At 37.6% G+C, this 25,447-nt stretch overlaps 5 protein-coding genes across 9 annotated transcripts; 2 read left to right on the top strand and 3 right to left on the bottom strand.

Annotated features, from left to right (window-relative positions):
* Positions 1–982: 982 nt before the first annotated feature.
* On the top strand, positions 983–5,511 carry LOC137714744 (uncharacterized). Of its 4 annotated transcripts, XM_088685726.1 has the most exons (7): positions 983–1,474; positions 1,756–1,817; positions 4,501–4,614; positions 4,704–4,810; positions 4,897–4,995; positions 5,077–5,138; positions 5,296–5,511. In XM_088685726.1, exons 2-6 carry the CDS (start codon positions 1,809–1,811, stop codon positions 5,090–5,092), a joined length of 345 nt encoding a protein of 114 aa, XP_088541852.1. In that variant the 5' UTR covers positions 983–1,474; positions 1,756–1,808; the 3' UTR covers positions 5,093–5,138; positions 5,296–5,511. The 4 variants fall into 4 exon arrangements, 3 of the variants coding, with proteins under 3 accessions (XP_088541852.1, XP_088541851.1, XP_088541853.1); XM_088685725.1 differs by lacking the exons at positions 983–1,474; positions 1,756–1,817 and adding an exon at positions 2,191–3,414; XM_088685727.1 differs by lacking the exons at positions 983–1,474; positions 1,756–1,817 and adding an exon at positions 2,192–4,222.
* Positions 5,512–5,593: 82 nt separating this feature from the next.
* Positions 5,594–9,405, bottom strand: LOC137733028 (uncharacterized protein At1g01500). Of its 2 annotated transcripts, none has more exons than XM_068472257.2 (3): positions 8,888–9,405; positions 7,133–7,944; positions 5,594–6,135 (listed from the first exon to the last, which is right to left on the bottom strand). In XM_068472257.2, the coding sequence occupies exons 2-3, from the start codon at positions 7,838–7,840 to the stop codon at positions 5,902–5,904; spliced, it is 942 nt and encodes a 313-aa protein (XP_068328358.1). In that variant the 5' UTR covers positions 7,841–7,944; positions 8,888–9,405; the 3' UTR covers positions 5,594–5,901. The 2 variants fall into 2 exon arrangements, with proteins under 2 accessions (XP_068328358.1, XP_068328366.1); XM_068472265.2 differs by lacking the exon at positions 8,888–9,405 and adding an exon at positions 8,591–8,818 and having other exon boundaries at positions 5,634–6,135.
* Positions 9,406–13,987: 4,582 nt separating this feature from the next.
* LOC137746014 (uncharacterized) lies at positions 13,988–15,161 on the top strand. The gene has a single exon (XM_088685426.1). The coding sequence runs from the start codon at positions 14,506–14,508 to the stop codon at positions 14,911–14,913; it is 408 nt and encodes a 135-aa protein (XP_088541552.1). The 5' UTR covers positions 13,988–14,505; the 3' UTR covers positions 14,914–15,161.
* A 1,905-nt stretch (positions 15,162–17,066) lies between these two features.
* On the bottom strand, positions 17,067–20,455 carry LOC137740116 (S-adenosyl-L-methionine-dependent tRNA 4-demethylwyosine synthase). The gene is made up of 8 exons (XM_068479927.2): positions 19,443–20,455; positions 19,180–19,295; positions 18,727–18,902; positions 18,298–18,488; positions 18,123–18,209; positions 17,842–17,999; positions 17,550–17,760; positions 17,067–17,461 (listed from the first exon to the last, which is right to left on the bottom strand). The coding sequence occupies exons 1-8, from the start codon at positions 20,295–20,297 to the stop codon at positions 17,321–17,323; spliced, it is 1,935 nt and encodes a 644-aa protein (XP_068336028.1). The 5' UTR covers positions 20,298–20,455; the 3' UTR covers positions 17,067–17,320.
* A 328-nt stretch (positions 20,456–20,783) lies between these two features.
* On the bottom strand, positions 20,784–25,050 carry LOC137740106 (putative methyltransferase PMT28). Its single transcript, XM_068479918.2, has 8 exons — positions 23,679–25,050; positions 23,420–23,569; positions 22,756–23,026; positions 22,562–22,654; positions 22,156–22,330; positions 21,729–21,971; positions 21,434–21,628; positions 20,784–21,317 (listed from the first exon to the last, which is right to left on the bottom strand). The coding sequence occupies exons 1-8, from the start codon at positions 24,519–24,521 to the stop codon at positions 21,119–21,121; spliced, it is 2,169 nt and encodes a 722-aa protein (XP_068336019.1). The 5' UTR covers positions 24,522–25,050; the 3' UTR covers positions 20,784–21,118.
* Between the last annotated feature and the right edge of the window lie 397 nt (positions 25,051–25,447).

Below are 25,447 nucleotides of genomic sequence, written 5' to 3' on the forward strand. Positions count from 1 at the left end.
TTTTTTTTTTTTTTTTTTTTAAATTTATGTTCTATCTGGTTTTGTGTCATGTGATTCCAGTGTCATATGATTAGAGGTTCCAAAAGAGAAACATTACTTCTTTTATTTGGTTAGAGGAGGGGTCATGAAGTTCTGTTCAATTTTGGTTTTTCCGATGGCTTAGGAAGAAATTATGTCACTATTAATATTGCAGGTGTCCAGCTTGCAGAAATTACAAGTTATGCTACAATCTATACTTCTTAGGTAGATTTGATTCAATTTCAAATTTGGTTTCTGCAATGGCTTAGGAAGAAATTATGTCACTATTAATATTGCAGGTGTCCAGCTTGCAGAAATTACAAGTTATGCTACAATCTATACTTAGGTAGATTTGATTCAAATTGATATATTTCGGTGAGAAAAAAAAAAATCTTTTCTTTTAGTGAAGAACTCTTAGAACTTCAAATTTGTAAAAGATGTGAATATTAGAACAATGGCAATAGAACCACTTTTATCTTTTCTTTCAGTTAAGAACACTTAGGATTTCAAATTTGTAAAAGATGTGAATATTAAAACAATGGCAATAAAACCGCCAATCCATATGATTGTAAACAGATTTCAACATATATCTAAATAGTATTACATATCGTATGTATTTAGAACTTTTCGCATGTTCTATACAATTTTAAAACCCGCAGCAACGCGCGGGCACCGTTGCTAGTTATATATACTAAAACCTAGTTGGGTTCCGGTACTGTTCAGAAATAATGTCCGGACGGATCTGCCCCTCGCTTCTCTGCTTTCTTCTGTTTCTCTCGCTTGCTTCGTGCGTTGGAGAGACCCTTATTGTTATCCTTCTTTTCTTCGGGATTCTTTCACTCTTTGGCCACGTGTTGATCATCCTGGGTATCTTTTTTTTCCATTATGACTTCCTCTTTTATTTTATTTTTTGTGTCGCCATCCGACTCTCTCTTCGATTCCTGCGTTTTATCCTTACCTAATCCACACTGACAATAATGGTACATGCCTTTCCACCAAAAAATAATTAAAAAACCTTACCTCATCACACTTGGCAGCAATGATGCATGCCTTGCCACCAAAATATAATTAAAAAAACAAAAATCTAGAACATGTTTGCCCCTGTTTGACCCCAGCTTGCCCGTTGCTTTTCTTCCTTGGCACAGCCTTCCCATGCGTTCTCCACTGTTTTGTCACGCGTCGATCATTGTGGATAAGTTCTCTTTAATTGCATCTCTCCAAATCTCCTTTAGTTTCCAGTTGCTTTCCTTTTCTCAACCTTTGGTTTCCGATCTTCTCATCTTTCTCATTTTTCTCAGCCAAATCATCTGTGCAAATATCTTGCGTTTAAAACCCTTGGAAAAATAAATAGTTGTTGCATCCTCCGTTTAAAATCCCTGGGTTAGTACTAATTTTTTTGGTTTTTGGATTTTATCAGGGTGGATTTGTTACCTCCAAGGTCCACCTCTGTTTGGTGGTGAGTTTTTTTAACCTTTAAAATATTGCTGTTTTAATTTTTATTTTTGTAGTTTTCCATGTTCAAGTGGGATTTTTGTATGAATTTTTTTCCTTCTAATTCTGGGTGTTTTCTTTATATCGTTAGATCCGATGTCTGGGTGTATGATTTGTTTGTGTTTTTCGTTTCAGAACACGATGCTCTATGTTTTTTGGAATTTAGTTTTTGTAATTTTTGGTGTTTTGTTATATCCTTGGAACTGTCGTTTGGTTGTATGATTTGCATCTCTTTTTGTGTTTCAGGACACTTTGCTCTTCGTTTTTCGGGGCTTCTATGTGCAACTTCGAAGCCGTTTATGCTCAAGGTAAATAATTTCAGTTTTTTCCTTTTAGCATTTTCTGTGACAAATTTTTTTTTTTTTTTTAAATATTGTGAAGTTGTGTTTTCTATAGTGTGACAGTTGAATATGTGGGAATTATATATATATATATATATATTTTAGATTTTGGTGTCTTTTAGGGTTTTATTTTGGAGCTTGCAAGCCATTTTTGGGTCAGGTATATACTTTCACGTTTTATATATTGTGAAGTTGTGTTTTCTATAGTGTGACAGTCGAATATGTGGGAATTATATATATATATATATATATATATATATATATATATAGAACTTCTTTAGCATCGTAAGTTAAATTTGCATATCATTTTTTTTTTCACGGAATTCATTATGCTTAATAGCATACCAATTATGTGATACCAATTGTTATCTTAGCAGTTTCTAACAATTTGTATAGTACGGATAAATGTGTAGAAGTTTGAATTATACATATGAAAGTTTCATCTATTATACTCTTTTACTAATTTTTGTTATACAATCAATCATTCACAAGTAATGCTATTCAGAGTGGTTCAAAGAATTTCAAGAGCTTCATTCATTCAATTTATGCTTTTCATGTAAAAATTCTTTCAATAAGTTCAAACATCTTTCGGTGTAGATAACATTAACATTTTGTAACAATATATTATAGCTTTGAAACATTTTTTTCATACGATTTCTAATCCCATAGCAATGTGCGGGTAATATTTCTAGTGCATATATAAAAAGTAAAACAGAAAGTATTGTATAGAAATGTAATTTTTATTTTATTTTATATTTTTTAATTAAAGATATTACCATGGCAATGTGGGTGATGTTTGAAAAATAAAGAGAAAAAATTGATTATCTATATTAAAGGGACGAGAAAGTGAGTTAAGCCTCACAATAGATTAACATTAATGCAATTGAAATTCGTCTTTGATAAAAATCGAATTTAAAACTTCTATTTGAAAATAAAAACTATCAGATCGTAGTACTAAAAGGTTTCATTTTATTGACAAAAGAGAATCTTGTTAATAGGAGTTCGGATTACCTTCTAGAATCCATATATTCATCTTTTTCGTTTTTCCTCTGCGTCTCTTTCCGTTTTCCTATTAAATTTTCCCCGGTTGCAACTTGCAATGTTCCAAGAATATCGTCACTCAATAATCCGCCACGTTGAGCGGCATCGACCCAAGACAGTGATTCTCTCTTCAAAGGCCACACGTGCAAATATTAAGTGCGTGAAAAAAAAAAACACGTGGAAGTGGGTTTGGCCGCCCGTCATCGCTCGAAGTATCAGCAGGCGGTGGCTCTGCCGCCAGGAAAAATACAGAAAAAGGAAAGCGCAGAGCCGAGAGATTGCACTTCACACACACACACAAACTCTCTGGAGGGGAGAGGAGGGGAGACCAAAATATCTGAACGACCTGCCAAATCAGGACACGGAGGAACTCCAAAAAGCTTGTCTTTCCCCTTTTATCTTCTTTCTTCACTTGTATCTCGTGTTAGTGTTACAAAAGGTCATCACATCTCTCTCTCTCTCTCTCTCTCTCTCTCTCTCTCTGGGGCAAGCAGTTGGCAAGGTTGAGGCTTTGGATTTCCTGGTAGCAATGAATACTCTCTGCTCATGCTATGCGCTTGGTTTTTATGTTTTTAATTTGTTTTTGTTTCATTTTTCCTATGAAAATTAAATTGCTAGAAAATTTCTGAGTTCTTGTAGTTCTTCTGTTTGTGGGGCCCAAGATCTGGATAGTTAACAATGTTCAATTCTTCTGGAGCATGGACTGTTTGATTGTTTGACTTTTAAGATTGGGTTTGGTTGGTGTAGGAGTTTTGAGACTCCTCTTGTTCTACATCGGACAACAGTGTTTTTTCATTGGCCTTTATATAGGCTTATTATTTCTTCTTAGTAATTAGAACTTGAACCATTTAAAATGAGGATTGAGGTTTGGGCCACTAATTGTGTGGATTAGACTTGATGATTATAGTATAATATTAATATTAATTAATATTAATTAATCAATTAGTTGTGTGGATAGTTTTAATTTCGAATTAAGTTTTTAATTAAATTAATTAAAAACGTTTTTATTAATAGACATTACTTTGGAAAGAGTTGTATTGCTTCAGATACATCCAAAAGGTATTTGAAGAGGTATGAAAGAGCCTATATAACTGGAGTCCTCAGTTCCATCAAAAATCATCTTGTCTTCCTCCTTATCTTCCGTACAAAATTTCCAGAGAGTAAACACACAAAGCAATTCGCTTGAGTTCTATAATCTAGTGCGGGTTGTAGAATTAGGTAGTTGTATCCTAGTCGAGCAGACGTTGTAGAACTACAAGCACACGAGTGGGACGGAAATACTGTTCGAAGGACATAACGTTTGCGCTAGCCTCTACCTTCAATTCATTCAAGTTAGTATCATCTTAATTTTTTGTTACTATAATATAATTGCATTCTGTATTGCAAGTATTTTTTAATAATAAAATATAAGTATTTCGATTCTGTATTTCTGTTATTTTATTGTTTCTAAATTTTTCTCCAACAGTTGTTGATCTAACACCGCAGTTTGCGTGATTTTTCCTCATTTATTTATCATTTTCTACGCCTTGTGACGTTTGGCGTCGCTGTTTCATGCAAGTCCAGTAAACGAGCAGCTATTAAGTTCCTGGGTGAATGCTTGATGTTGTAGGTGAAGCTGCACTCAGTTGCGAAAGATTTTGATATCGAAAACTCTGTGGACATGTTTCGCCTCTGGAGCACTTCTCATCAGCAAGAGAACGATCCCTTGAACCATGACGCTAAGGTATTGAAAAAGTTTGAAGTTTACAAGTCTTCAAGGAAATGTGAAAAAATCCTTCTTAGTTGAGTTCATGAATTGCAATATATATGCAGATCAGTGAGCTCAAGGCTGCGACTGGACCGCTATCTGGACGCAGTTTGCAGTTCTGCACTGATGCATGCTTCAGGCGTCAACCTATAAGCCTGAGGAAATCCGCTGGGTAATATTGCGTTACTTTTTACAATGTTCTCTGTTTCTGATGCTTACATTTCTAGCTGAGTGTTGATGTGATTGTTGTGTTGTCAGCGCGAAGTTGCATGTGAAGGCGAGACTGGGAAAGTTTACAGAGCAAGTTTTCGCGATCGTAGTGGGAGGACTGTTCTTATACTGCGACCAGGAATGTAGGTATTAAGCGTTGTCGTTCTGTATTTCTGATTCGTTGAGCATTCACTAGGGCGAAGATTAATGCTACTGGAAATGTTGCAGAACACGGTATCAATAGACAATCAGTTGCGGCATCTGGTGTATCTGATGAAGCATTTTGGAAGGTTTGAGTTCTGTTCTTCCTATTTGCTTCATTGAACATTACTTCTGCCAAAAGAATCAGGGGTCGTGCGGTTTGTGCTGTTATAATCTAGTAGTTATTCAAATTGATGATAGATAATTGAATCGAGTATCTGAGATTGTTCTGTTCGGTTGATGCAGATTGTCAAGTATTTCTTGAACAACAAGACATTCCACAAGGTTAAGTTCGTTTACCCGAAGAAAACAAATTAGCATTCTGATATCTTTCAAAAAGAATTAGCAATCTGGCATTGGTTTTTTTATAAATATCTCATCAGCTGTGATGTGAGTGAGACCAATCAGACAATGCGTAATTAAAATTCTGAAGCACTTGTTTGCAAAACCTTCATTTTTCCCCGTCTTCTTGAGCCTGAGCTTGAATACGTGCACTGTTTTTCTCTCCTGATATCCGCATTTAGTCTGATAGCCAGAAATAAACTTTATTAAATCGAATTTTATTAGCTTTGGGGAAAGAGATGTTATCTACTACAACGAAATACAATATTTTACCATTTATATACTGTTGTCCAAATCAAAGACTGTTTATCTCTTTCTATTACGCCCTTCTTCTAAACAAACCTCTCACCAAGAGTTTATAGAGGAAACAACAGAGAATGCGAAACATATAAACTGTCAGCTACACAAACAGTACTAAGTCAAAATCTGTCGTTCGAGATGCACGTTAAATGTGGACGAGGTTAGCTGCCTTTCGAAATTGAGCACACACATTGACATCCGGATGTTTAATCACACCAGGCGCCTCTTGAAAGTTCGCGTGGTCGTTTGGTAAGTACGGACCAGCAAACCGACCCCTATGCCAACTCCAAGACAAACGCCAAGTCCGATACCCACGCCAACTCTCACACCAGCATTGAACCATGAGAGTTCTCCGTCTTCACCGTCCATATATTCCGTCCTCCTCCAGTACATATTGTTGTACTCGTCCTCGTTCTCCGGCTTGTAGTTTCTGTACTCTGCTACCTGCAATTCAAGAAAGGTTAGGGGATCCCAAAACGTACAATCCCAACTGAAGAATAAATAACAGAGATATGAACTATAACAAATGAAAGATGCTATGATGACTAATTATACCCTTAGTAAGTTAACCTTTCGTTCTTTACGTAAGAGATAAAACCAACAGAACAAATTCATGAATGCCATCTTAACCAGGGTAAATTAAGACAACCGTCGTACCAAGATCCCAAAGATAATAAAACGGTGCCAATATAACCTTCAGAATATTGTCTACAACAACCCAGCAGAAGGTGGGGCCTGCAACGACGGACCATCCCCACGTCTCGTTGGATGAGGCCAATGAAAGTCTGACTCCAACAAGGATATGAAAAAGAAGACAGAACGGGCTAATTGAATACAACCCCATCACTTGAAAACTGTGCCCTACCCATAATACCCATGTGCCATAAGATAAGATTCTGTTTGCAAGTCCTTGTTTAACAAGAAGTACGTTTCAGGGCAGGAAGCACAGGCAGGCAGCTGCAAGGCTCGTACGAAAGAGTTAACAAAGGCAACAATTTCACCATACCGCTATATAGTTTTAGATCACTGGGGACCTGCCTCCCGAAAACGACGAAATTGTTCAACATCTCATCTATCAAATGAGTCCTACAGTACACTGGTGTGCGGGATGCACCGGTTTTATGGACCACTAGATTCGAATGTTTGGATTAAAGCACGTAAATCTATTCATCCACGGAAGGAGACACCGATGCATTGTCCAACTTTTGATATCAAATACTGCAATGACTGCAAATAAAGCTTCAAATAATTTTTCGCCTTATAACAAACGAAAACTGACCCTAGAGTGAGGCATTAGATGAACACAGGCGCCTTACAACATGCAAATACCGACACAACCCTAAGATACCAGATAAACGCAAACTATGGCAAAGCACTGAAGTGAACATAACAAAATTTGAGTTTCAATCCTTCAATACAAAAAATAAGTTTCAGTATGTACCTCCATATCAACTCCAGGAGAGACATCTTTCTGGCATTCGGTTGTCTCGTACTCTGGTATTGCACCCAACGTGCTCTTCCTATTGTGTTTCTTTCTAAAATGAAGCTGCAGGGTCTTGGTTAAGATGATCGGTGTGCCAGAGAAACACCCTGTGATGTAAACTTCAATGGTTGGTGCAGTTAATTCAGCGCCACCAAGATGTTTCCCCTTCAAAAATCCAGTGCAAGCACTGATATCTGATTCACAATTCATGCTCCATCGCTTGACGTTGTTTTTTGATTCCCCAACGAAACCGTTGCTATTAGACATCTCTAACACCCCAGAGAGGATGAGATCATCTTTGTCATACACCTCAAATCTCGCGCTCCCCGTCAACCTTATACTGTCTGTATTCACAAATGTGGCCTCTTCAGATTTCTTATCTACTCGATCCCTTCTAAGATGTGAAGAAACACCTTCAGAGTGAATGCTAGTTTTAGCACCATTGACTTCCAAAAGGGTATCCGGGCTTACAGGAATATGATGGAGAGTCAGAAACTTTGGGGTCGAATCATCAACCTTAAAGTTACTGATCCTCACATAGAAGACTCTCAAATCAAACCAAGATGAAGGTAATTTACTGCAGGGCTGGTAAGGAGAGTATCTTATAATCTGGAGGGCATGATTCTCAACTTCACCATTGCTTGAAACTTCATTTGAACCATCCATGATTTAGGCGGGCAATCCTCACTGAAATCCCTCGATATTGATCAAAACGGCAATGTCATTGCAGTAGGAACCACACAAGTTGAACTCGGACTGGCATAAGAAACCTGTGAAGAAATAACCAGAATATTTTCGGTTCAGATAATCACAAACAAAGGAGGAAAAAACCCAGAAACCCGGAAGGTCAAACTCAAATCCATTAAACCAGCACATAATCAAGAAAAGTTTGCCTTTGCCCGGCAAAACGGTATTTTTGTAAGGGGAAAAAAAACACCCCATTGTTAAGAAACAGAAAGTTAGAAACCCATAGATTGAGGAAAAAAGAACTCAATCTCACAACTGAAAGAGCAAAAATCCAGCTCTACATGCTAATAAATAGGATTTGAAAACAAAAGGTATATGCTCACTCTTATCTTGAACAAACACAAATCTAACTTCATAGAAAGATGAAACATTTATATGGAAAGTAATTTCCGCACACACGCCTTTTCTCCGTCTGCACACCCTTGTATATTTATAGCCTTCGAATATAAATCAAAGAACATAAATAAACACAAGTGTGCAAAACGAGAATAAAACTGTGCAATCATTTCCCATTTGTATTAGCCTAAAAGTATAGCAATTCAATCAATTTGCCATCCAAATTTACAGATTAATTTTAGAGCTTTTCACTGCATGAACATAGTCTTCAAACAAATAAAATAAAATTACACACAATTTATTTGACCAGAGGATGAAAACAGGAAGACCCACCAGCAGATCCTGGAATTAAACAAGAATTGAACAATTCAAATCTTCAATCTTCAAATCCAATTCGTAATTTCGTAAAACTTTAAAGGAAAGCAAACGAACTGAAACCAAATTGAATTCTGAAATATTTGCAAGAGAATATTGCAAAATTACGAAGAAAAACAAAATAAATATGCTGCAAAAGCTGGCCACAATCAGTCAATTCACAGAAGCAGCCAAATCCATCTCTCTCTTCCTCTCAAACGAATCAACAGCCATAAACAAATAAAGAGAAAAAAAAAATTAAAATAAAACACTAACCAAGTAATTGATTCAATTCCATCCACAATCTTCAACTGCAGAAAGTGACTTCCCGAATCGCTTTCGAAACTCCTTCAAGGTCGAGGCTTTTGATTCTCCTCCCAGCCCAGAATTCGTGGCTGCCAATCAATATTACGATTGACTCGAGTCCTCCAAAATAAAATAAAAATAATTGTTGGTTGCTTTTGTTGTTGTTTCCTTTTTTTGGGATGGAAAAATAAAAAGCTTGAGGCTTTTGAGTTTGTGGTGCGTGGAATCTGAGAGTTTCCGAAGAAGGGAATGAAATGGAGAGATGGGTTTTATAGGGGAGCAGGAATCTGAATGGGAAATGGGCGTTTACTTAAATTTTGTTGTTCATCTTATCCGATTGGGGAGGAGGCAGAAGAATTTGGACTTGCTTCCTGTCCCTGAAAGCCTGAAAGGGATGGGCAACGCCTAATTGCTTGGTTAGAAAGTAATAATTAGTTCTTTTTTAGTGGTGCAGTGTTCGCCCCTGTACTCTTGCAGGCAGATTGTCTGCTTTCCTCTGTTATTCATATTATTTCTTATTTTATAGAATTACGGTTAAATTATGTTAATATTTTATATTATTTTTTTATAAAAATAATAAAACAAAAAGTAATAGAAATATAAACTGTTAACGTGGTTTAATCGTGACCGTACAAATAGAAAGGGATAAGAAGGGCATTCAAACAAGAAGATAGATAATCTGCCTCCCTCTACTCTCTTTTCTTACCCATTTTTACATTCACCATTATAAATAGTTAGAAAACAGATATACTCTCTTCATAAAAATAAAAACAAATCAATAGTTATTTTTTAAGAGTAATGCTACACTTACAATCTATTTTATCATTACTTATATCATCTTTTTAATAAAAGTGGAGCCGTTGGCTCTCCAATACATGTGAATCTCATTTCAATAAGAATGATCGTACAAATAGATGATAAAAATAATATTTTTGTATTTCCTCTTAGTATAACTTTGACACATTGAAAACTAAAAACATTTGAAAATTGGGGTCCATTTTTATAAATATTTAATTATTAGTTTAGATTTTTTTGGAATTAAAACTTTATTTAATAACTATTTTCAGTTATTATTTTTTTTGTTTAAAAATTAACATCTTAAAACAAAATATTTAGCAAACAGTTTCTTAATCTTAACCATTTAATCATACAAAAGATGATGGTAATGATTTTTATTTTTTTTTAAACAAAAGATATTATCTATACTAAGGCGAGAGATGGTGGGTTTAGTCTTACAATGGGCTAGCAATAATATGGTTCAAACTCGCATTTGGCGAGAATCGAACGGTTAAGACCTCTCACTTACAAGTAAAGATGAATATTGTAACATCCCACATCGTCCAGGGGAGTGGATCCTGTAAGTCTTATATGTATATTCCCATCTCTACCTATCACGAGGCCTTTTGGGAGTTCACTGGCTTTGGGTTCCATGAGAACTCTGAAGTTAAGCAAGTAGCACGCGAGAGCACTCCTATGATGGGTGACCCACTGAAGAAGTTCTCGTGTGAGTTCCCAGAAACAAAACCGTGAGGCCGTGGTCGGGACCCAAAGCGGACAATATTGTGCTACGGTGGTAGAGCGGGGTGGGGAAGTGATCCCCCTGGGCTGGGTTATGACAAATACCACTAGATTATAATACTAAGTTGCGATAGTAATGATTTCTTAAGAAAAGTTGATTTTCACATTTTTTTTTCTGTTTCTCACATATCTATTATTTTTCATCATTAGGTTAAATAAATCAAACAAAAATAATGAAAATGATTAAATATAAATGCGTAAAAAAAAAAAAATATATCCTAATATAGCTAATTTGTTTTCAACCATAGTGTCTGTAAGCAAAATAAGCCTCTTCTTATGGGCTGAAAGAACAGTTTATGAAGCCCAAACCGTTGATACAAAGTTGAACCCAAATTTTACGGGAGCAAACCTATAATGCGATCCAAAACAAAGGGCCAAGAATCTCCCAAATCCATTTCATCCAATCAGCCCAATCTGATTTCCGTCCAATCTAATCTCCGAAGGAGAAAAACTCGACTCCTTGACATTTTACGTATGTACGTGTCAAACTGTCATTTGCAAACTTCTTCGATGTCCAATCAGCCAAGTAGTTTCCTTTCTAAAATTTGGTATATCCACTCTTATGGTTTTGGCAGCATATGAATTTGGTATTTTCGTTCATATTCGTTTGGTTTTATGGTATTCTTATTAGGTGGCCAACTTTATACACTGCTTAGTTTTAAGGGTGGTGCTATCACACACTTATTTCTTATTTTTCATGCACTATTCTTAATTTTCGATTTCCGAATGAAATAAATTGAAAAAGATTAGTGACCAAAAAGCCTAATAAAAATATGTGAGAGGTAAAAATAAATATGTGGATAATACTATCCTAATTTATTTACTCTCATCAAGTCACCAACCATCGCTCTACCCAACACTCGAACAAAAGGTTGGGTAGAGTAGAGTGATACCTTTGGTTTTGAACAACAAAAGATTTATAGTTTAATAGGACAAGAAATGAAACCGTAATTGTATAAACTTTTGAGTTTACAACACTTATAACATAACCTGATAAACACATTTTATTCTTTACTTTGTTTTCCTCTATCGTTACATAACCTACTTTCTAGATTAAGTAAAGCTCTCCAATTAACGAACTCTTAGCGGGTTAAGTACGTAATTAGAGTGTCAATAATTAACAAACTTGCATTAAGCAACCTTGAATTGAATAACCACAACGATATCGACATCCGCACATGTGGATGCGGCAGCTTTGGAACCTCTCGTTGACCAATTCACGTTGACCACATGAGGCAACCTCGCAATGCCGCATCACCATAATAAACAAATTATCCGAATTAATAAAGGTTCCATTCGCAACTTAGGATCCTCGCTAGATATTCCAATTATATATGTTTATTATATATTATATAGTTAGTTTTTATCATATACTATATATATTTAATCTTAAATAAAAAATTTACAATAATTTCTAACCGTACAATATACAATAAATAGATGTAATTAAAAAAATTTCAGAACCCTGATAAAGAGATCCGGCGAGGCTCCTCCTGGAACCAAAACCGGCTAAGTTTGGTGTTCGGATGGAATAGCTTGAAACGACGACGTAGCCCTGGAATGGTGGGGCATATGACGGGACCCATGGCCTTTTACGTCGGCAGATTTTCAAATGTGAGGGTGATTACGCGTCTATGCAAACTTTGTCGCGAGTCGCGGGTCGCGTAGAAGGTACGAAGGATGGAGGATTATAACAAGGTTTGACCATGTTGGTCGGTCAAACAAACCTTAAATTACTTTCGGCACCACAGTAAAATGCTTTACATTATATTTGCTAATTTGCCACTTAAATACGAAATATATTTTGTCACCTTGAAAGAAGCATTATGGTGATTTTTTACGCAAAAATAGTATTGAGAAGTATGAAAACTTATTTCTTAAACCGTAAACTTTAAAAAGATTTTTTGATATGGGTCTAAAGTGACTGAAAATTAGACCTATTTTAAAAATCAAAAGTCACTAAAAACTGAACATATTTTAAAAGATGGTCTATAAAATTAGACCTATTTCAAAATTTTTCAACTTTTTAAATTCACGAATCAAAAATCGTACCAAATCATTTAAAATGAATACAAATCAAGGAATAAAAGAGTAATAAATATATTACAAAAAATGAGTTCCGCACACTTTGTATATTTTTGTTAGGAAACATTTTGGTAGGGTTAGAAAATAGAAATGGTTGGAGGCTTCCTATGCTCAAATCACAAACAGGCGGTAAAACCCTGCTGATTTCCATGCCCGCTGTTTAATTTCTTCTTCTTTTTTGTTCTGCACTCTCAAGCGACTTTTGTTTTTCTGTTCTCTCTTTTACCAAATCGACCGTATTATTTACGATATTTCAAAATAATCATGCATCATGATGAATGAACGATTAAATCACACATCGTGTGTGTGTTTACTTAAAATTATCACCGCCTTTCAACATCTCGTAAATGCCTCCAAGTAAAACAGCCAACAGGATATGTGCCTCAACGACTCCAAGATCAAACCGTAGGCGCAGCGAATGTCATGATGATCATCCATGTATGTATGATCTGTCAAGGCCAAGAAGGGCACGCAGCGGTGGTCAATGTCTAGGAGGGAGAGTAGAGTAGGATACAGCTCAGAAGCAGCCTATCACAGCTCAAAGGGCGCGAAACCCGACACTGGTGGTCAGACTGAAACACTGAGTCCTGAACCATACAGTACAACGCATCCGTCTTATTACCCACGTCGAAATAAACCCACATGCTCACCTTTTTCATTTTTCACATTAGTAAAAAGGTTGAGAGAGAGAAAGATAACCAATTTGGCATTTGCTACTGAATTGGCATTGAGATATTTTTATAAAAAATGAGTTTAAGTTTAAAAATATGTTTAGTAAAAAAAAAAAACTTATTTTCATAATTTTAGATAAAAAAAAAACTGAAAACGTGAAGCAGTAAAAATAAGCTCATTTTTACTGTACAACAAAAATAATTTTTTTTTTTGCAAAACACATCAATACCAAACTAGCTTTGTCCAACCCCGAAGCCTTCTTTTTGCAGATGTGGCCGTTGTCGAGTTGGCAAGTTGATGTCCTCGTCTCTTCACTCAATATGTGTACCAAATCTCTTTCGAATAGTTTAAGATTGGTTGATGCACAAAATCAATTAGTTAAGTTCAAGAGCATTTATCTTTAAACCTAGCTTAAGTTTTAACGTTTGATTAATAGTCAATACTACGGTCTGGTAGTACTTATCTTCATTTGTAAATAAAAAATAATAAATTCAAATTTCGTAAATAAAGAATTTGATATTAAATAAATTGTATTATCTATTATTCGACTTAACCGAACTCCCTTACTCTTCTTAATTTAAAATGTATCTTTGTGCTAAAAAACATATAGCTCCACCGTTTCAATATCTTTGTGCTAAAAAACATAAAGACCTAAATCCGTCCTTTTAATATTAGTTTAAAAGCACCCTAAAACCCTAACAAGACCCCTAACCATGGTAGCATCTAAAATATATATGGTAGAGTTATCCATCCTCAGCGACTCCATAGCTTTCCCTCACTGGCTTTCGACCTCATTTCCTCCTCCCTTGTCTTTTCTATATTCTTTTACTCAGACATGAAGGGGATAGAAAAATAGGTACTACCGAAGAAAAGGGAAATACGATTATTAGTGGCTTTTGAGCTTTTTTTTTTTTTTAATTTTATAAAAATATTTTTGCTTATTTTTATCCAACAGTAATAGGAGAGTAGGAGGAGGGGGCCGGGTCGAATTTTATTGGGTCTCGTATATGACTGGAAAGAGATTATTTTAATGGTATTTTCCGAATCTAGGTGCAGGTCAAAGATTTAAGCCTTCTCTCTCTGCCGGTTCTCATCTTTAGAGAGAGAGAGAGAGAGTGAAAAATATTAGAGAATGTTCTTGAAGTTTTTTTGGCTTTCGGGGTTTTATTTCTACTCATCAGATTAATATAAAAGCTGTTGTCTTGGTGAAAATTATCATCAAAATATTTATTATTTGATAGAGAAATTTTTCTATGGGAAAGAAGCCTCAGAAAACGAAGGAGCTATCAGTGGCAATAGCAGAAGCTTCGTCAACCGGAGACGAATCCCAGCAGCAACCCCAGGCTCATACCCCAAGAAAGAGAGGAAGGCCTCGCAAGATTGTTATTGAAGAGCAATCCACAGCAGGAATAGAAGAATCTGCTTCTGCTTCTGCAGCTGAAGATGTTAAAGAAAGTGATTCCAAAAAAGCAAAAGTAGATGAGTATGAGGATGATGAAGATCAAAAGCAGAAGCAACAGGAAGAGTTACAGCAGCCAAAGGTAAAAGAAGAAGAAGAAGGTAGTGGTAAAAAGGAAGAAGAAGAAGGTTTTTTACCTAGGGAGCCTTCAAGAAGTAGAGCAAGGAGGAAAAGCAAACCCAGAAAGAGTAGCCATAGCTAGTTACTCTCATGGTAATTTCTTTATTGTTCTTAGTTTCCTCTTCTGTGTTAAAAACATCTGGAAAATTAATTAAATCAATCAAAAAAATCTGTAAAGGCAACATATTATCTCTCCTTAATTTCCTGCATATAAATTATATGCAGAAGATAGAGAGTTGGACTTCGATTTTTGCATTTGATTTCTTCCAGCCTCTGCCTTTGTATAATATAATCAGCTTTTCTGTTCGCAATCAAAATACTTTCCGATTAGTTTTTTCTATTGATTAGTAGTTGGATGAATTAGACTGAGCAACTAGGGTTTTTTATTTCTCAGTTCATTGATGAAAATATATCTTTCATTAGTTTCATTTTTCGTTATTTTCACCTGTAGGAAATTAGTTTTGGTGTTTATGTTATAATGCAAGCGATGTTTTAAACTAATCCATCCGGAAAAGAATTCGAACTTAGGCACAAAGTGAAGCATTATTAGCATAGCTAACTTGGATGAGACTGAAGTCTGCAACTAAAATGCAACCAAAATAATTGAAGGGAGATAACGTTAAGAAGATTAAATTTATAGATAAAGTTTGTTTTGAAAATTAAAAAAAATATGAAAGTTGATAATTAGTTTATTACTTATACGTTAATAAACGTATGATTCTTATTGATGGCATATCATTTTAAAGTAGCGGAGAACACTGACATAACCAACTTAGTTACGCCCAATTATTTATGTTGAAAGGGGTAAGAAGACAAAATAAATGAAAATAGAGGGGCCACTAAAAGAAGTGGGGTTTTCTGCAAAATTTAGAAAGAAGGAAGATTGCAAAATCTGGAAAATGGAAACAGAAATCGCATGTTAGCCGAGTTAGCAGCTCTGCTACTGTCAATTGCCAAGCCGCTGCATCTATCACGTGACACTCACGTTCTAAATTAATACACGAATAAAAGCACGCCCTTGAAGGGGCACAAGCAAGCGTGCAAAGCTAGTAGAAAGAAAGCTGCTTTCGCAGGTTAAGCTCGCCGCCTCAGTAGGCCAATAAGTGCTTTTCTAATAAGTAGGACGTGGCAGCTAGGGGTTCCACTCCACGGGCGCGTGAGGCACCTAGCTTAATTACTACCGTCTCGTGTCTCATCCATTAAGCATTAATCATAGATAAAAGTAACCTAGCCACGAGTTTTATGCTGACGTAACAGTATTTCAAGTCAATTATGTATATTTACGTTGAATTATATAAGTTGTAAGAAATTTTTATGGTGCTCTACAATGTCCTATACCTAGGGACTTTTGACAATTTAATTTAGTAATTGTATCTTAGACCAAAGCGGTTTTTAATTTTTATTTACTTTTTTGGTAGTATGCACCATCCATGCAAAGACTTGCGAAAGTAGGGTTCTATATTTTGTTTTTGGTAATAAAATGGTCAGTTTTATTAATTAGAGAGTTATAATATAGATTTGTAAAAGTTTTGAGAAATGTTCGAGGTGCATATTAAATCAAATGGGATAAAAAAAACATACTACGTGAACAAATAATGCGCGTGAAATAAAATTTACTGATTGGACGTTTCATTTTGTTTTATTTTTAAAAAAGACTAGTTAGTGATTTCGTTATGACGGTTCATCATTTCGAGGGCTGGAAAAACTCACAGACATTTAGTCTCTCCCTAATCACCATCGTACAATTCACCAATTCCAGAAATCGAAACAATAATGTATCGTATGACATATAACATGAAATTCCATCTCCAACCATTAGGGGATACCTTGTTTGGATAAATGAGGTAATTTGCTCTGCCTAACAGTAAAAACTAAGACAAAAATAATGCACGAAAGAGGTTGGCTGATGTGGAAAGCTGTGTACGACATTCATAGGTAACGACAATTTCCACTTATGGAAGATCAAGCACCATTACAAGGGGCCATTGAAACAGATATTTCGCCAACTATTGTTACAATACAAGGTGAGAAGACTTGACCAAAAAAAAAAAAAAAAAAAAAAAAACAACGTGAGAAGGATTATAGACAAATGGATATTGACCGAAAATTAAAGCGCTCGTCCCAAACCAATCATGTGACGTAATGCAAGAAGGTAAAACACAACGCTTCATAGGTTTTGGGCGCCACTATCTTAGTGTCAGCTAAGAACATCTAAAGGACACAAAAGACATCAAGTAGCCACAACCTTTTGAATCTATTTGAATGAATTGGAACATAAACAGTAATTACCTCCCTGATTAAACAGTAGTTTCATCTTTATGACATTGTCCGAACATAAACATTGCAGAGTAAAACTTACCCAGAAACTCTCTTAATCTATAGACTGTTGTTATGTCGTGCAAAAACTTGCTCACATAGGTAAAACTACAACACAATACAATCAAAACTGTTCCTAGAACTCCATACTAATCAAACCCCTAACCTGGTTGTCACTGGTTTGTTCTGTGATGGCGCTCCTTCTTGTATCGAGACTGATACGGATCAAAACCGCCTTCCTCTGCCCCATAAACGGCCCATGAAGGTGTTGGAGCCATGTAATCCTTACTGTCAAAATGTTTTCCAGAAGCCACCTGCATTTTCCATAAGAATGGATGAGTGAATAAATATGATCACCCAAATGGCACTCTAGGAGTATATAATTGTTGGAGCCAAATATACCAGATCGTGAAACTTTTCATAGTCAATCCACGTGAACCACTGGCCATCAATCTTGAACTTGCTAGTTTTTGCCAGGAGGACACAGCACGAGTGGACATGCTCACATGCGACTTCATACTCCCCGTTACTTTTCAAAGCTAAGGCCTCTGAAAATGCTTTAACATCAGCATGCCAGGGCACATTCTCCATTGTCAACTTTGATGTAGCAGACCTGTGAATTGATCACTCTGAATATAGAACTAAAGCATTTAAATGACCTGACTACATAGGAACCAAAGAAATGAAAACTTACGTTCCACAATATGTAACTCCCTTGATTTCAACAAAATCAGGACTGCCAAGGCTGAAAATGTTATAATAAGCATCGATATCTTCTGTATTCCAGCCCTTCACCAGAGTTAGGCGATAAACAGTTCGTTGCTGTTTGTCCTTGAGAGAAGTCAAGGAATCCTGGCGATAAAAATTCAAGCAAACACATGAGTAACACCAGAAGTACTGAATCATTTTCTTTTTCTCAGTGGATTGAAGACAAGAAATTGGGACCTCAAAGTATCAAGTAGGTCAGATGCTTACAATTAATCGCTCCCAAAAATCCCCAAAAAGTGGCCTATCAATCGCCTTCAAACTCTCTTTAGTTGCAGCATCTACACTTACATATAACTGTGTGCAAAGAAGTCCAAAATCATTGCCAAAACTAAAGAATAGCATGATGTAAGATCAGACAGCAATATAACAGTAGCAAGCAAACCTGCGTGATAGGGTTCAGCATTTTGATCTTTTCAGGAAACTGAGCATTTGTTACTAGAAAAGTAGAAATCCGTCTTCGATGCAGCTCATCTATGAGTGCATTAATCTCAGGATACATGATGGGTTCACCAACAAGTGATAAGGCACAATGCCTGGGAGAGAGACCCTCTGTTAATCGCTCCAATGTAACACCTGCAGGAGAAGTTATCTCATGACATAGAATTAAGCAGATCTATACACTATTAAGTTTCCTAGGATTTAGTTGATGATAGTACAACCAAATAGTTGGGGAACCCAATATAACCATGCCTTCCTAAACAGTGTTTCAATTAATTCATCACTGGTTCGAGCAGTCTTGTACAACTAAAAATACTTAAAGCATTATCCAAGGATGTATTTCTTACCAAAAGAAAAAAATCACAGGATTTACCAGGAACTCCTTTCATTTGCTTGATCATTTTCGTGTGCTGGTCTATGGCAGAATTAACAATCTCTAACGGATCATCCATCTTCCACTGCCAACTCTTTCCGACAGGATTTGTGTGATGTCTCCAACAAAAAACACATTTGTTGGCACATGCCAGACTAGGGGTTGTCTCCATGCACCTGTTTCATTCCAACGTCTCAAATTTAAACCGCTAGTTGAGGCAACGTGAAATACATAAACTATAAAAGTAAATGCAACTAGGTAAAATATACAAATTCAAAATGTATATGTTATAAGACTGCCAATTCACCACTAATTACATAGCACTGAGGTATTACAGATATGCAACACTCAATCTAAAATATGCGCATAATGCATGAATTCAGAGTCACACAGACATGTACATGGGAAAGGACGGTGCGAAATCTGCTCCAAATTGATAATAATTTCGGTTACCTGTGACTTTCTATGCCATAAAACGAGTGTTTGTAGCAACCTCCACGGCCTCGAAGCTGCGACTTTGTCCATCTACAAATTTTGACACCGCTATGAGAACCAATAATTTTATACCCCTGCATTTTCACTCGAGGAAAATCAAAGCCAAAGATCAGAACAAAAATCCTAAAGGCAAACACAACACTTCAAATCTTCCAGAAAGAAGTCTGCTCAGAAAAGCCACTTCAAATCTTCCAGAAAGAAGTCTGCTCAGAAAAGCTTACCTGCTTCGTTAAGCTAGCTCGAATCAACGGAGAGACCATCTCTTTTTTACCATTTACTGTCCCGTTCGTCTTCGTCGCCGCCACTGGGTTCCTTCTTGAAGGCCCTTTACCTGCAATATCCTCAAGATCAACAACACCTGACTCCCCACCGTCCTCCTCCTCCTCATCTTCCTCGTCTGAAACATCAAAGCTCTCAGCTTCACATTCATCACTAACCCCATTACCCAAAACCCCGCCATTTTCCGCCGCACCACCCTTCAGAAACCTCACCACCTTCCCACTCCAAGCATCAAACACCTCGTCTAAATCACCACCGTCCACGTCACCTTCCCAAATCGGAAACATCTCAGAAGCGCCCAACGCCCTCATCCTCCTCGCCAAGTCCTTCCCCACCGCATTGAACGTAGCGCCGTAGGCTCGGCTCCCAACGCCGAAGACGGCGAATTTGCAATTGGAGAGCAGCAGCGATCCCACCCTGAAGTCCTCCGCGCTCTCGGCGAGCCAATTGGAGAAGAACTTGGCGTTCGGAGGCGGCTTCCCGTCATCCCAAGTCGAAGCGACGATCAGAACTAGGGTTTCCTTCGGGAGGTCTTCCGGCTCGTAGTTGTTGGGGTCGACGAGGTCGAAAGCGACGCCTTTTAATTTCAGAAAATCGAGCAGGCGACGAGCTAGGGCTTCGGAGGTTCCGGTTTGGGAGACGAAGAAGAGCTTGCCTCTGCGAGGCGAAGAGCCAGGGTTAGGGTTTAGGGAGAGCTTGAGGCGTCGGAGGCGGCGGGATTTGTAGAAACAGTAGACAGTGGTGGCTGAGAGGATGGCGAGGAGAGTGAGCCGCGCAGGAGCGGAGGAGAGGAACATGGCGGGAATTAAATTTGTGGGATTGTCCTTTGGCGGACAATCACATGAGTGTTATGGAGGCGCGAAGAAGAATGGGGTTCGTTACAGAACCGCGAGAAGAGTGAAAGAGGAGGCGGAAGATGGCGATTGGAATTTTGGGTACGCAATGTTGGTGGGCTGAATTCAAATTGGTCTTAATCGGCCCAAAATATATGAGTGCTGGGCCTTCTCTAGTGCACATGCTCATATGCACTAATATCCCTCATCAAGTTTCGGTACAACACGAGGCAGTAACGTACTGTCGTATAATTTCAATGAGTAACATTGTGTCGAATTGAATTGACTCGTGTTATAACACGTACTAGAACCAGGGTAACAATCAAATAAACCTTACTCGAATACAAGGATACAGCATTTCGCTCCTGAAAGAAAATTATTCATTTGCAGACGTAGACAGTCACATGAGCTAGAGCGAATGTTCTTCCCTTTCTTTGCAATTTAGATAAATTTAAAATAAAATTCGCTCGTATAAAAAAGAATCTTAATTCTTTAATATAACATCATCATATAATACACAAACCTATACACAGAAAAATCCATCACTTGAAATGGTTAGGAAAAAACATAATAATGTGCACTCTTAGTGAACTGAACTCATTCACCCTCACTTCCTCAGCTCATCCTCTACATCAACTGCAACTGCATCACCAATAAAATTCAAGTGGTATATCAAAAACATCGGTTATAACAACGCTCAAAATTGGATGGAGCACCTGAAGGAAGCATGGCTTCGCCGCAGGTCTTCGTGCTGTTATGGACTTGTATGAAGCTGCATTATCGTTTTAAGGCCGCCACAACGTTTTCTGGGCGCATAAGATACCCTCCTTTCCCTGAGCATAAGTCATCCGGATCTCCCAATGCATACTCTTCAATATACCCTCCAGGGGTTCCAGTACCTCAACTTTCTCGCGTATAATCGCCCAACCTCCAGGCCGTAACAAGCGATCCATCTCAACAACGATTGATACAGGTTGCTTACACCTGCAAAGTAGTATTCCAGATGTAAAGGATTGGGACACTTGAAAAACCGGAGACTTTGATAACAAAATGTCACTGCAAACAGTAATGAAGCGCTAACTGGAGGAGTTGGCTCTCACCTATTCTTAAGCCGTGAAAACAGATGATCCACATGCAAAAAGTCATATGATCTGGGATAAGTACCGAAAGACTCGCACCAGTCGTGGTAGGTTCCAACAAGCCCGCGTTCAAATATGAAAGGAAGTGTATCAGGAGCATGGACAGGTACCACATTCATCACCCAAACCTTTTGTTGTGCGAGGGCTGCAGCAAATCTGCGTCAAGTACATTACAATTCAATTCACCAATCAACTTCGACGTGTTTCTATTGAAAAGAAAAGAAAACACAAGGTTTTGTTGAATTTATTTACATACCCTCCATAGATGGCTTTCATGTCCATTACATTTCGAATTTTTGACCAGTCGATACCCAGTCCAGTGAGATAAGATTTATCAACAATAGCTTTCCAGTGCTTGGTGTCTGCATCCAATTTATCTTTATCACTTAACCAGTCAGGATACCTTTCGAGCCTTTTGGGCCATTCCTCTGGCCACTCTGTGCCACGCTGTTCAATGGCAGATGGAATGGGGTGCAAGCAAGTCTTCACGGGAACATACCTGTTAAGGGACACGTAAGGCTAACTGTTCCTAAATCATCCAAAAGTGGTCTTCCGTGCGCAGATAATGAACATACTGATTCCGTTCAACAAATTAACGAGCCAGAAATGGAACATGTATGGATTCATAATGCTAAAAAACCTAGAAGAGACGAATATTGTCAAGCAAGTTCATTTAAGCTTACCAGGCTGCATCTGGGTTTTCATTTTCCTTGCACAAAGGTGGATATTTCTTCCTCCTCAGATCATATATATCATTTGAGTCTGGCTTCTGGTATATTTTGACACCCACGTCACTGACTTCATCAGTTTTATGAGCCAGAATATTCCAACAGAGAGATGCGGTCAATTTAGCCATGGCTGGAAGATAAGAAAAAAAATGCCACATGTTATCAAATTATTCAGCACAAGCAACTCAGGATAAAATTATATAATATCATAAAGCAAACAAATATTAGATATCCTAAGGAAGTTAGTCCTCACAAAAATAGTATTAACTGTGAGATATTCGGACCACAAGGCCTACTGTTCCAGCTTTCAAGCATCTAAGATAATTATTATTATCATAATAGTTAGCAGCATAGGGCAAACCTTCTTCTTCTTCAAAGCTGTCATGTTTAGTTGACAAGACAAAGTATCCGCCTGGCCTTAAAATCCTATTCATCTCCAGAAGATGCTTACCCCCTGCAAAAGAAAGAAATCCATGAAAGTGTGACTTAAAGTTGGATTTGAAACTTCAAGAAGAAGAAATGAAGAATGAAAGGCAGAAAGAAATCGATTCAAACCATTTGAATGCCAAGGTATGGTGCAACCGCCACAGTGAACAGCATCAAAAACACCACTGGGGAAAGGCAGCCTTCTATTTTGAAAAGGGCTAACTAAAGCAGGAAAACCACGTTCGAGGGCAACTTGAGCTAGGTCAACTAGGTCATCCTTCAAGCCCAATGCCAATGTTAATACATCCTTATCAACAAGAGAAGCCCCAAAGGCGGAATCTGTACATCCAATATCAAGCACTACACGGATATTCTTTCCCCATTCGATGTCTGGTACCATCTATCAAACAAAATAAAAATTCAAACTTCTTTTTATGGTAAGACTTACAGCAATTACTATTAGGAGATAACTAGCACATACATACACATCAGAGTACGTATGGTGAAGTTTAATTGCCATCTGTAAATAGAGGCTGGTTTCAAACTCCACATCTCTCACAATATTAGGATGCAAAAATATAGTAGAGATAAAACAGTTAAGACTCTTTATCCTAGAAATATGAGATTTTCCAAGGTTTACCACTCATTTCATATATAAAAACCCACGTTCGAAAGAGAAATCGTCTATCTACCCAAATAATCATTTACAAGCGTTATCAATTCATTTCAGGTTGTAATAAAAGAGGCATCATACAGATTCTCAAATTCAATGGACAATGAGTAAAAGTCACACCTCTTCAATGGACTCAAGATAGTGAAGAATCCCACCCTTCAATTCAGACTGGTTCTGAGGGAAAGTCAGATATTCTCCAGACTTCATCACCCAACTACGTTCCTTGATGAATACAGCCAGTTTCGGATGCTCCACATTCTTGTACAATATCTACAAAACACGAAATGTTACGAAAACAAAACATCAGTAAAATTCGTTTTCCTCACATTGTACTACACTTGAATACAAGAAAAAAATATGAAACCCGAAGCATATATACCTTCTCTTTGCTCTCAGGCCAGGGGACCGGAGGGCCATATCCATCGCGGGGAAGAGGTACAAGACACATAGGTTCCACTTTCGGGCAACTCCTCTCCGTATGCCTATACTGCAGCCTTCCAGATCCAACTTCCATATCAATACAAGGAATGTAGTTATGCTTGCTCCTTGTGCTACATTGTTTCCAACTATAATGTGCTTTTGGATCAAACAATGGACCCTTCATCTTATACCTCTTCTTCCGTCTTTTTTCGGATTCACCACCGTCATCTTCCAGCTTCATCTCCTCCGATTCCTTATCCATCGTCTCCATCAAATTATCCCCCTCTCCCCCTGCTTCCCCATTTCCTTCACTCTCATCACCCAAAGCTTCTTCCTTTCCATCCACCACCTCCTTTTCTTCGTCCCCATCTTCCTTTTCACTCTCCGAATCTTCATTCTCGGATTCCAAGGTCACATTTTTACCCTTCACCACACTCTCTGGTAACTTTTTCTTACCCTTCCCCTTCTTCCCATTTACCTCTTCTTTCTTCTCCTTCTCGTATTTATGCTCATGGGCAGGTGAACTCACAGCAGAGCCATTAGCCCTTTTCTCCTCCCCACCATTACTAGCAACTTGGTGGGTCCCACTGGGAGTGCTCCCCCTGATGCTCTTTGATCCAGGCGACGCCCCAATGTTGTCGAAGCTTTCGATTCGGGTGGTGACGGAGGAGGAAGGAGAAGAAAACATCGACCAGGCGAATATAAAGCAGAGGCCCAAGATTGCCACCGCCGTCATTTTTATGCAGAACCCACCTGGCCGTTTTGCTTGGCGGCCCAACCGAGCTAACCGAGCCACTGCCATCTCTCTTTGAAGAATGTACGCTAAGGAGCCTATAAATCTGGAAAACCCCCAATGAAAAACCCCGCCAAAATTGGATAAAATATCGAAATTCAAATCCAGAAGTGAGATTTAACTAGAAAAGGAAATCTTTAACGAATCTGGAGCAGGGGACGAGACAGATCTGTGGAAATGTTTCTAAAATTGGAAATAGAAGATGAAACTGCGAGTACCCAAATGGGAAAATCACCGTCAGGATCGAAGTACAACAAAAAGAAATCGCCTTTCAAAGAATTTATAACCTTCAAGATCATGAAAAATCTAAAGAAGAGTAAATTTTTTTTCCAATGAACTGAGAAATTAAAGAAGGAACTTGAATTGGGTAAGTACCAAGTAGCACCCTACCCAATATAAATTAGCTTTTAGCAGCAGAATTTTCAAATAAGTGGGAGAAACTTCTCTGTCACTCGGAAAAATTAAAAATTTTTTTTTTTTTTTTTTAAAGTGATTAGTTGGGGAAATGACTGACGAGCAGAGGTAGTAATCGAGTATAAAGTAATAAACTTTTGAAATTTGTGTATAAAAGTTATGTTGTCTGCGAAGTGGGCAGTGCTGATAAGGTTGTCGTGTCATCTCAGAGGCTGGAACTCATGTGGAAGAACGTAGATTTTACTTGCATTTTGCGGCGAGCGCCATGGATGGAAATTGACCGCCACCAGAAAGTTTCGGGTTTATGTCCAGGTTACGGTGCGTACTGCGCACAACAGCTAACTAGCACGTGCCTAAAAATTTAGCGTATAGATAATTGAATATGGTCACTTAATATTGTATTAATCGCGTATAATATTTGAATACGGTCACTTAGTATGGTATAAATCATTTTCATGAGTGAACAAAAGTTGATAATTTCTAAATTTTACATAAGAAATTGTTATTAGCACTTCAAAAAT

The sequence above is a fragment of the Pyrus communis genome, chromosome 15 (genome assembly GCF_041283825.1).
Source record: "Pyrus communis isolate YQ-2024b chromosome 15, ASM4128382v1, whole genome shotgun sequence".
NCBI lineage: Eukaryota > Viridiplantae > Streptophyta > Magnoliopsida > Rosales > Rosaceae > Pyrus > Pyrus communis.